The following is a 13,100-nucleotide window of genomic DNA, read 5'->3' on the forward strand; positions in this document are numbered from 1 at the left end:
TTACATGAAACTCTGTAGCGTGGTGTCGAATTATGTGCTATAACATGTAAAACGGGATCATGAAAGGAACATTTAAAAAGCAACTCATGTAAACACCTTAATCATATGATTGTCTTATTCAGATTAAAGCAAATAATTTGAACTGATGTCCATGTAAACATAGTCACTGTCTATCTCTGCGTATGTGTTTGTGTCTGTGAAAATCAGCTGTAGTTCACTTAATGAAACTCCCCTTTTAATGCAAAATCTTCCCTCTAATCTTCCCACTCCCACCTAAACAAAGCTGGACTCACCCACTTTCCTGACTTATTTCAAACTACAGGTGTGAAAACACCCTGCTGAGACATGGGGGGGGGGGTGTTCCCCTTTAAAAAAAAGCTCTAAAACACCCATAAATAATAAACGTTTTGGTAACTTTATTGTTCATCACTGCTATGACAAATCATGAGTGTTTTTAAATGCAACTCCTGGTCGATTACAATACCAGTTCAACATTGCAGATCCTGCGATGTGATTATTGTGAATGTGTATATTACGATACCGATGCTGAAATGATATATTGTGAATCCCCAGTATTCAATATTTTACAGTGCAATAAGGGAAACATGCTCATTACTGGTCTATTATTTTCACACACATCCTCAACATTAACCCCACAAACAGGAGAACTTAACATTTTGATTTTAACCAACCAGAGGCAAAGAGAGATAAATATAGGGTCCATATTTTAACATGCCTATTACTCTAGGAGACAAAAACAACAAAAGCACATAGAAAAAAAAAGGAGCAACAAATGACAGAACGGGGTCAGGCCTTGCATGTCTTGATAAAGTCAGATTTCAGTCTAGCTTATGATTTAAAGACATCCCTAGTTGAGTCCATCTATTTGACCTCACTAAATGAATACATCCTGACAGGTAAAACCTCACAATCTCACAATAATTCTGTCCTCATACATACAGCAATGAACCTTGAGAGAGATCCACAAGCTTAAACTAGGCAAATAATGAAACGTTTTTAAAAATTTCACACATATTTTGAATAAATGACCTGTGGTTAGGCATGAGCCAGTATAAGATTCTGACAGTGTGATAACCTTCACAGTATTGTGATTACTGCTCTAAAATATGTGCTTTTTTTAATTGTCTGGGTAAAAAACAACATTTTTCCCTAATTAACCACAATATATTTTATTTTAAGAAACATGTGAATTTTTGGTTAAATAATTAAAATAAATCACTGCCTTCTGCTGTCTTCATTAGTTTCTTGAACTTGAAAAGGCATCTTTGTATGCCACTGCACTGTTCAGGTCTATAGCCTGCTTGAATTACACTATATTTAACTGTAAAATGAACAGTATTTAACTGTAGTACAGTTATGCAGAATGTCACTGTATATTAAAGTTGCACTGTGGAAAATATCTTCTTGGCACCATAAATCGAAATACAGTAAAACAAATGTGTGTGAAACATGACCAATCACAGAAAGGGATTGTTTCCGCATGGAAAAAGAAAACACAAATGGAAGAAGCTGGCAGCTACAAGGTGTGTGCAAATGCTCTTGTGTTTCTAAAAATACTTTATATTAAAACCATTTATCGTCCCATGTCTACCTGTGAATAACATTTAAACATGGTTAAAATGTATTAAACGGACTTGAGAGACTACTGTAAGTTTCAAATTACAAAACGAATTAACTAAAACTTTAAAGTAATAAAAAAAATTGGCATTTTTCATATTTTTATATTCTTGTTTTACAATATAAATATGCAGTTGACAGCCTGTGGAATAATTTAATTAATGTCTAACTTATATTTTAAATAAATAAAAAAATAAAAATGTATTTAAATAATTTATGCAATATAAAAAGATTTATAGTATGCAGCACTGAAAGTCATAAAAATGCAATAAAGATAATAATAATGTAAGGGATGTGCTGAAATTTTTGAATATACCAGAAGTTTAAATTTGGCGTTTGCCGTTTGATTGCTCATATTTCCTCTAACCTTGCGTCTACAGACAAACTTCATGTTCAGTTACTGATCTGTTTTCAAGGCATGTATGAAACTACAACACTGGACATCTGTGCTTGACGGTTATGGCCATTTCAAACCGTCTCTAACTTGAGTGGATCTCCTCCCCTAACACTGCTGTAAAACAATGAACTCTGTCTGACCTGAAACACACACACACACACACACACACACACACTCCGTCAGTCTGCCTTACACAGTCTTTAGATCAGAAGGGTCAGTTTCTGCAAGTCTCATCAAACATGACGCATTACTAACTCAGACAGACAGACAGACAGAGACAGCGCTGGGCCTCAGGCACAGCTGTCCCCAGACTCAATGAGATGGAAAAGATGACCTATATTACAGCACGACTGAGAGACAAGCACACACACCCACCCACACCAGTGGGAACAGATAGCCAAATACAAACATTCATAACAATACATTTACATATAAATATGCAAATACAAGCTCAAACACACACTTTCTCCATTTTGACACTAACAGCAATGATATAATCACATTTACACAGTTTCGATTTTGTGTCTTAGAGAGGACGTTCCCATTGACTATCATTTTTATACTGACCAAGATTACAATCTCCTGCTCCTTAAGCCACTTTCACACACAAAAAACCCCCAAAACAACCAAAATACAGCATTTTAATTAAGATAGTTTGTTTACTAAGATGGTTTCCTCATGTAGACAGACAGCGGGTCTTTACAATTAAAATAGAATATATATAGTGCATTAATATAGTGCAGAAGAGTTCTGCTGTCCTGAATATTGACCAAAGATTCATTAAAAATAAGTGTATATATATATATATATATATATATATATATATATATATATATATATATATATATATATATATATATATATATACAGTTGAAATCAGATCTATTAGCCCCTGTTTGATTTATTTATTTATTTATTTATTTTTTTTTTTTATATTTGCCAAATGATGTGTTCAGAGCAAGGAAATTTTCACAGTATGTCTGAAAATATTTTTTCTTCTGGAGAAAGTCTTATTTGTTTTATTTCAGCTAGAATAAAAGCAGTTTTTAATTAAAAAAAAAAAATTAAGGTCAATATAATTAGCCCCTTTAAGCTATATTTTTTTTTCAATAGTCTACAGAACAAACCATTGTTATAAAATAACTTGCCTTATTACCCTATCCTGCCTAGTTAACCTAATTAACCTAGTTAAGCCTTTAAATGTCACTTTAAGCTGTATAGAAGTGTCTTGAAGAATATGTAGTCAAATATTATTTACTGTCATCATGGCAAAGATAAAAATAAATCAGTTATTAAAACTATTATGTTTAGAAAAGTGTTGAAAAAATCTCTCTGTTAAACAGAAATTGGGGGAAAAAAGTAATAAACGGGTGCTAATAATTCAGGGGGGCTAATAATTCTGACTCTATAGAATTATATATATATATATATATATATGTATATATATATATATATATATATATATATATATATATATATATATATATATATATATATATATATATATATATATATATATACATATACACACACACACACACACACTGTTGTGTGTTACTCCGCCCACATAGCGACACCGCAGATTAGTAAACTCACTACAGTTTATCAAATATTGCAGCTGTTGGACAACATAATGTACTTTTCAGGTTTTTTAGCAAGAATGTAGTTGTTTAGACTGAAACTATGCAGTTCATTTATTGGGACAGTGCATATTTTAAATTTTAATCATGTATACAGCGCGTCAGCGTCCATCAGCCTGTCATAATGAGCAGACCAAAGACGGTTGACGTTGTCAGAGGCCGCATTATGAGCCCTTAGGATAGAAAAACTCAGCATAATTTCAAACTACAGCTGATCAAATCATTATAAAACAGGTAAGTGACTTTCTAAGTCTCTCTCTTTTGTATGTTGTAGTGCTGTATTTATTCCATAGTAATCTGATAGTGTTTGCTTTGCTCTGGCTTTTTCGGGGTTAATTATTGTGATCTCCCAATTGCAACGGAGAAATACTGGGAAATCTCTGTAGACTGATGGAATTTCATGGCTTTATAACCTTAAAATGTGAGCAAAATCACCTGTTTTGTCATCACTTTAGACATTATGCTAGAGAATCATTCAAATAGCTCTAAAATGACATTGGTGAAGTAGCAACGATTTTCAGCTGTTCTGAAGCAGTGTGATATGGCTGTATGGCTACGAGTGTGATATTGTGTTTATACAACAGGTTGATGGCATAATCGTATATATAAAAAAAAATTTAAAAATCAAACACAGAGAGTCTAAAAATGCCGATATACAGCAGTATCACACGGCTACGAGTCATTAACACAATTTTACCATAGAAATTGGTTGGAGATTTGGTAAAGTTACAGGGTTAAGAAATTAAGCTATTATAAAGATGTGAACATCATGATTTTCTGTGAAGCAGCTTTGGAAAGATGCTTATTGTGAAAAGCACAAACTGACCTGACTGATGTAGGTTATTTCAAATTTTTTATTCTTGTGGGGACATTTGGTCTACACAATGTAGCCAAAACGAACCTACACACACACATACATTAACGGCTCATTGGGTTTGCAGAGGCTCAGAGGGAGGCTGCTGGGACATGTCCGTCGCATGAGGAAATGGAGCACAATAAAGGAAGTTCTCACACACTCTCTCTTACACACACACACACACACTGAAAATGACCTCTATTAGCAGAACTGTCATTGTCAGGATGTTGAAATTGTGTCAGAGCAGCCAGAGCAGCATCTGCTGATGGGTGTTTTAACCTAGATGATTAACTCTAAGTAACTCGAGTTTGGTGAGGCTTTTTAAACCCAGATTAAAGCCTTATGCCTGTAAATTCAAGGATTAGTCTTTAGCTAAAAAAAAGACATCTTGGATTGCACGAGTGCAAGTAAATTAACAGCAAATTTTCATATCTGGTTGAACAATCCCTTAAAATCCACAAAAAAAAATGTGTGGATCATGAATTGCAAGTGTTGCATATACTACCATTCAAAAGTTGGGGATGGTAAGATAAAACTGTGGTGTTAAGAAATGAAAAAGAGCAGTTTTCTATTTACATTTATTTAAAAAATATAATTTATTCATGTGATGTCAAAGCTACATTTCCAGTCTTCAATAATAACAGAATTTTGCAATAAATTGCATAAAACATTTCCGAATGAGGCTTCGTTTCCATCCAATGAGTCAAAGAAAACCAAATCATTCCTTCCTGATAAACTAGCGCTAAATATAAAAAAGAAAAATGGAATTTGCAGGAGAAGCGTTTATAATCATTTATGTAATCAATGATGAACCTGGTGAACCCCCAGTGGCATTTAGAGGCATAAGATGCTCTTTGGGACAATTCTAGAGGTAGTATTACTGAACCACTTTGATGACAGACTTTGGCTAAGAGAGGATTTCAGATATCATATCATCATTGTGTGCACAAGTTTATGAACATTTTCAAAATTCATGCGCACCTTGGCATTTCCGTATTGTTAAAAGGAGATATTCCAAATTGCATATAAAAATAGGTGGATGGAAACGTAGCTACAGTGACATGACCCTTCGAAAATTATTCTATTATGTTTATTTGGTCCTAAAGAAATCCGTTTTATTATATCAAAGTTGAAAATATTAGTTGTGCTTAGTAATATTTCTTTGAAAGCCATGACAAGACATGTAAAATGGCTTCACTGCTAAATCTGATCATTTTAATGCATCCTTGTGAAATGAAAATGTTCATTTCAGGTAAGTGCACAAAGGTCTCGCTCACCTACACACACACACACTATACTCCATACAAAAACCAGAAACTAGGCTTTTTTTGTACTGCAACTGATGATCAACAGCAGACACTTCAAGCAGTACCTCTTTGCAACAGGGAAAAAACCACCAACAATCAAGAATGCCTGACTATATGGTAGGGCTGGGCGATATTGCAAAAAAAATTATCACAATATCATGTTTTATTCCATTCGATATCAATAATTATTGAATTTTTTTAACAATACATTTAGGAATATTAGGATTTTTTTACTTAAGCATTTTATTTTAATTTACCAACATTAAGGCTAAATACTAAATATCTAAATAACTAAATATCTCTTTATAGTAAAATAAACATAAGTTTTAAAAAGATCCTTAAACTTGATAAATAAAATGTTACAAGGTGTTTGCAATGGTAAAGGTAGATCAACATCTGTAAGGTGTAAATAATAATGATACAGTAAACCTCAAACTCTGTCAACAAAACAAAATTATGATAATCAAATCTGAGCTTTCTAGTAAAGAAACTAACCATCTTTATTCAAATACACACTGCAACATTGCAAATTTTGAATGACTATCTTTCAGATGGGGAGCTAGTGGCTGGGATGCACAAGAAAAGAAGCCAAATAGCCACTCTGGTGACATCCTTTTTTACTTACAATCTCCTCACTGCTGCTATATGGCACTCACTTTTGCGTGTGTTGTTATTCTGACCTGAAGTGATAAACACGAGCGTGTGCTTTGTGTTTGTCTGAGGTAATTAGTCTGCCGTTATTACTGAAATGTGTATAATCCATACAAAGTGTGAAACAGATTGGTTAGTTCTAGCGTTCAGAAAAGTTGTTTTTCAAATAGCTATACCTGGAAAATGCGCACGCATTACGTGCATGTTGTACAGGTCGCGCCTCCATTGGAAATGACAATCTGAGACCCTAAGCTTATTCGCATTGCTTCCAAAACGTGCGCACAGCAGCCACGTTTTAATAAAACTATAGCGCTTCATATCTAACTTTTTTTATTATCGACATTGACAATTGTGTTTGGTCAATAAATATTGATACCGATTTTATTGCCCAGCCATAATATATGGTGTCATGGCTTTGCAAGTCATTATAATAAAAGTCAATGAGGCAAAAACAGCCATGAACATAACGAAAGGGTTGTAAATGTAGTGGACAGCTGAATCTTTGAAAATTTCAAACCATTTTCCCAAATATGTGTCTAAATAAGATTTGTCACCAATAATCATTCCATTTGTTGACAGTTGTGGCCAATTTAAGACCAATTTAAGTGGATGAAAACATTCCCGACAGCACACAGGACTTTAAAAAAATTTATATACTGGCCATAAAAGTATACAAAGATTTTAAAACAGGCATATTGATGTTAATGTGAATGGAATAGTAAGGATTAGCTTATGGCATTTACACAAGTCGATTGCGTTCCTCATACAGTAGACATACCTCAATGGAAGTAAAGACAAACAGACATTCATTTATTACAAAAGTGTCTGTTAAAATCTCCATAAACATACTATAGTGTTGCGTACACTTGAACAAAAAAAAAATCTGAATGCTACTATAGCCTCTACAATTCCTAATCTTATCAAGCCCGCAGAAAGAAGCCTGGAGGTATGTGCTTGCTTATTTGGTTAGGGAAATATCTGTGCAGTACAAACTCCCTAAAGGCTTCACTTCCAGCCCACGCACATCAGAAATAATCAACTCCTTCCACGTGGGAGGTGTTACATGCCACTAATGCAACACAACAGTGCATCTCTCTTACCACATTATAGTATGTCTTGCAGAAGTTAGCGCTCTCGATGGCCTTGGGTGGACTCTTCAGCGTCCCAGTCTTGGGAGACACAGGTTTGTCTGTTTAAGAGAGCGCAAAACAGAACAAAAGGTAAGAAGGTCACCTTAGACCAACATCTGGAAGCGTTTGGTTCGTGTTATTGAATATTAAAGCACATCTCCCCTGCAGTGAGCTGGAATATTAGATTTAGGTACCCAGAGAGGGAGATCTGGGTTTACAGGAAAACATTAGACTGCAGTAGGAAGACGTAGGTTTCAGATCAATCCAGCTCGGTTCATTTGCACTTATATAATGTGTGAGATAACTTCCTGGAATCATTATACATGGGTTTGAACACAATCGTTATACTGATTAAAACCATTAATCTCCACTTTGCAAATGTGTGATGTTTGAGTTTGAGCTCCACAAGGTATTAGTTATGCTTACACATACAAAACCGGTGTCAAATTTACTTTCAAACAAGTTTCATTAGTGAAATTGCTCGTAAGTTTTACATTTACAAAGAAACAATTCTGAATCACAAGCTCTCAAATTGATTCAATTAATGAATCAATTCTTTGATTCAAATAATAACGATCAAAATATAAAACGCAGTGAACACCCGGTGTCTCCCACGAGATGCTATTTAATACTGTACCACTTTGATGACAGACTTTGGCATTTTAGACAGAGCAAAATAACATTTCAGATATTTTACAATGCAACCGGTCCGATGGTTTGTCCATTTTTGCCATCCCATTACAGATTTTTGTAATCACATGATCTGTTTAAACAAATTCACATGACATATTTTTGATGCGCATGCTGGAATTTATTTGGCAAATATGTTACCATCACATTTCCAAAACTCACGCACATCTTGGCGTTTTCATTAAGCATTGTTATAATGCAATATTCCAATTTGCACATAAAATAGGTGGACTGAAATAATGCTAGTCACATGACCCTTCGAAAAACATTTCGTGAGCACCAAATAAACATTAGAATATGTTTACATTTAGTTAGAGTTGAAAACAGTTGTGCTACCTGATATTCCTGTGGAAGCCAGAGGTTGATCTCCATGAGGCATTAGTTAAAGCTCACACATACGACTTCGGTGTAAAAGTTAATTTCAAACAATTTTCATTAGTGAAATCGCTAATAAGTTTTACTTTTAACAAAAAATAAATAAATAACAAAACTCTGAATCATAAGCTCTCGAATTTGATTCAATTAATGAATCGATTCTTTGATTCAAATGATATCGATTTCAAACAAAAGCTATTGGCATTTCTAACAGTGAACATCAGTTTACGAATGGTGAATAGATGAAAAGAAATTGCAATTTAAACTTTTACTGTTATTATTATTTTTACACATGGATACATTAAAACTGTTAAAGCTCACTTTTTCAGATGCATACAATCAGAACATGGGAAAAAAGCTTTTGAAAATTTATGTTGAATCAACCACATTTTAGAAAATAATTAATTAAAATGCACTTTGTTTACAACCTAAAACACAGCACCGTATCTAAAATGAAACTTAATATTACCAAATGTTTTATAAAACCAGTATCAATTTTGTGGTCACACTAACATGCTGAAATTGATGTAAATGCAGGTTTCCGTTCCATGAGTGTGAGCGGGCTTGAGAAACCACCTGTAGGATACACTTCTTTCCTGCAGGATTCCTCTCTTTACGCACCATGCACTTTATGAGAAAAACTTTTGTTTTATATTTTTGTTTATATAGCCCCTCTTTGAAGAACACTAATTGTAAACTACCTAAGAAAAGTCTTGTTGCCTATCCAAATTTTAAAAACAACAAGTAATAACTTGACTTCTAGTTGATAATTTGGCATCAGAAGTGGCTTATATGAAAGACAAAAGCTTCTAGATTACACTTATTTTACCAAAATAAAATAGGATCGTGGCTTGATTTTTTTTTTTATTTAATTGATGATTTTGATGATTTAATTAGCACAGTAAAAAATATCTTGTCACTTAACAGAAATAATGCACAATATTGATTATAAAGTCATTGTGCAGAGGAAGAATAATGAATATTGTGTATGACTCCCATGAGCTTGGAGGACTGCATCCATACATCTCTGCAATGACACAAATATCTTCTTAATAAAGTCATCTGGAATGGCAAAGAAAGCATTCTTGCAGGACTCCCAGAGTTCATCAAGATTCTTTGGATTTATCTTCAATGCCTCCTCCATCTTACATCAGACGTACTCAATAATGTTCATTTTTGGTGACTGGGCTGGCCAATCCTGGAGCACCTTGACCTTCTTTGCTTTCAGGAACTTAAATGTGAAGGCTGAAGTATGAAAAGGAGCGCTATCCAGCTGAAGAATTTGCCCTCTACTGTGGTTTGTAATGTAATGTAATGTAATGTAATGGGTAACCTCAGGCTGTTGATGTTGCCATCCACTCTGCAGATCTCTTGCATGCCCCATACTGGATGTAACCCCAAACCATGATTTTTCCTTCACCAAACTTGACTGATTTCTGTGAGAATCTTGTGTCCATGCGGATTCCAGTTGGTCTTCTGCAGTATTTATGATGATTGGGATGCAGCTCAACAGATGATTCATCAGAAAAATCTACCTTCTGCCACTTTTCCAAATGATCAACTAGAAGTCAAGTTATTATTTGTTGCTCTTACAAGTGGGATCGACGACAAGACTTTTGTCAAGTAGTGTATATGATATAACTGCAGGTTAAATATGTTTATATAAAATGTCTGGCCTATAAACAACTCCAACATTTTTAAAATTGATTGTAATGAAATGGAAAATAAGCTGCTTTAAACCAATAATTATTGTGAAAAGCAATATGCAAGCTGAATGCTTGCTTGTGTGATATTACTTAATTAAACATTGTAATAATATAAACTATTTACAAACAATAGTATTTTTTTGTAGACATGAATGTCATTTTTTTCCTTCCCTATAAAATCTGAACCTAAAAGAACAATTAATGTATCAGGTACACTATACTATTCCCCTCTTTCAAATGGCAGCCATTTTTATATGAGGCATAAAATCAATACACTATTAAATGTCTACTACAAGCATACATTTAGCACAAGTAAATCCCATAAAAGAGTCTGGATCACTAAGTGCTCGGAAAGTGGAATAAACTGGAGTGTGAAGCGATTTCAGAGGAAAGGGGAAGTGGTGTCTTCTGGCTGCTGCACTTCCTGTCTTTGTTGTATGATGGGGTTTCCTTCCTGTTAAGCCCTGGATGTTCAAGCTCTGATGTCATCCTGACTTATTTCCATCGAAGCTGGTTCGAACACACATTAAAGCTGTTTCCCCACACACGAGAGGGAAGCATCTGCTTGGCATCATGGGATGCGTGTGCTATTTATGTTTGGGCTGGATAATAATGGTCAGGGGTTGTGTTTATACTATAACCTGCAATAACTGAGATAAGGCTGTGGAGGGGATGGCTATTTAAAATATACATTACCATTACATATACATTCTAAATATTGGGTTTCATATGAAATTACTATATTAGTTTTAATAGGCTTGGATGGAATATACTAATTAACAGTGATATTAAAGACATTTACTCGTCCCTCCAGGATTTCACAGGACTTTTTTCAGATTTTTGCAGCCTAAAATGACTGATTTTGCTGATCTTAAAATTTGCGGCAATATTTTGTGTTGATTTGCTGAATGAAATATACCACAGTACAAAATCTTTACTATATATACAATTGACGTCAGAATTATTAGCCGCCCTGTTTATTTATTTTTTTCCCTAATTTTTGTTTAACGGAGAAAAGATTTTTCTCAACACATTTCTAAACATAATACCTTTAATAACTCATTTCTAATAACTGATTTATTTTATCTTTGCCATGATGACAGTACATAACATTTGACTAGATATTTTTCAAGACACTTCTATACAGCTTAAAGTGACATTTAAAGGCTTAACTAGGTTAATTAGGGTAACTAGGCAGGATAGGGTAATTAGGCAAGTTATTTTATAACAATGGTTTGTTCTGAAGACTATCAAAAAATAGAGCTTAAAGGGGCTATAATATTGACCTTAAAATGATTTTTTAAAAATTAAAAACTGCTTTTATCCTAGCTGAAATAAAACAAATAAGACTTTCTCCAGAAGAAACAAAATATTACAGACATACTGTGAAAATTTCCTTACTCTATTAAACATAATTTGGCAAATATTTAAAAAATGAAAAAAAAATGCAAAGGGGGGCTAATCATTCTGACTTCAACTGTATCTATTTTATTAGTTATTTTTATTATTGATGTGTGTAAAATACCAAATAATGGCTTAGTGGGGTATGTTTGCGTCCACATGGCATTTGTTTTGGTTGAATCCGTCATGATGATGTCAGAAAGCGTCTAGACCCAGAATTTGCGGAAAATCTAGGGCATTTCAGAAAAAAATCTAAGATCCGCAAAATTTTGTGGAGTTTGCTTGATTTCGCGATAAATTCAGCAATCACAAAATCTTTTCGATTTCAAATGAATGTTATTATGAGTTTTCTAATCATTTAATTTATTTTTGTTGACATCATAGTAACTTTTGTTGTCCCTTTACAATGAAACTCATTCATCATCGAATTTGAGAAAATGTATAATGCATTCAGATTATCATATTAATCATAATAGCAAGATCTCACTAAAGTACAAATCTCGTTCCACCATGGGCCAAAAAAAATAAAATAAATAAAATTATTTCCCTTAATTCGAATAAGACAATACTATGATTAAAGGTGTTTAAATGAGTTGCTTTTTGAATGTTCCTTTCATGATGCTGTTTACATGTTATAGCACATAACATGTAAAAAAAAAAGTGTATATCAGTTAAGAAACTCTAGAGTTTCATGTAATTTCAGGTGTTTCATTTTTAATTTGCTGACTAACTGCAGTTTGGCACTTTCATTTTCATTCAGGAACATTCAATGCATGCCCCCCCCCCCATGACAAATGAGAAATTGGATGAGAGTATGAACTGCTGAATTAGTATTGTTTTAATGGAATTTGATACCGCACACCGTATCGGGGAAAAAAAAAAAACTCTTCGCATTTCACGATGCAGATGTCTGTTGTCCTCCTCTGACTTGGTAGGTGCAGAGAATAGTGTCAAACCATGGGAGAGAAGCTGATTCTCGTGGTTTCCAAAATAAGGTGCAAAAAGAGCTTTTATTCTCCGTGCGTTGACCACGGTTGAATGAATGGATACTGAACTCATAGACAGCTAAAAATTTTGGAGGGAATGTGGAGACAACATAAAAAATATATATATTTTTATTACTCATTTATGAATAGAAATGTTTTTTTTAATATAGACTTTTTCTGATTCAAAAAATAACGAAAAAAGCCTCCTATTTCTCAACTCGCACACACGAACCTGCTTGGACAACACTGGAATACATCACATCCGGTCAGCCGGTTGCATTCGGTCTAGCCACAGGAGTTCAAATATTTCAATGTACCCGCAG

The 13,100-nt window shown here is 33.9% G+C and overlaps 1 protein-coding gene across 3 annotated transcripts in view; it reads right to left on the reverse strand.

Annotated features, from left to right (window-relative positions):
* Positions 1 to 13,100, reverse strand: part of arhgef7b (Rho guanine nucleotide exchange factor (GEF) 7b) — a 52,938-nt gene that overhangs the window by 21,413 nt on the left and 18,425 nt on the right. For all 3 annotated transcript variants that reach the window (XM_056456659.1, XM_056456657.1, XM_056456658.1), the window contains exon 6: positions 7,590 to 7,678. In XM_056456659.1, the coding sequence (XP_056312634.1) occupies positions 7,590 to 7,678 (89 nt within the window). The remainder of the gene's footprint in view (positions 1 to 7,589; positions 7,679 to 13,100) is intronic.

Source organism: Danio aesculapii, chromosome 1 (genome assembly GCF_903798145.1).
Source record: "Danio aesculapii chromosome 1, fDanAes4.1, whole genome shotgun sequence".
Lineage (NCBI taxonomy): Eukaryota > Metazoa > Chordata > Actinopteri > Cypriniformes > Danionidae > Danio > Danio aesculapii.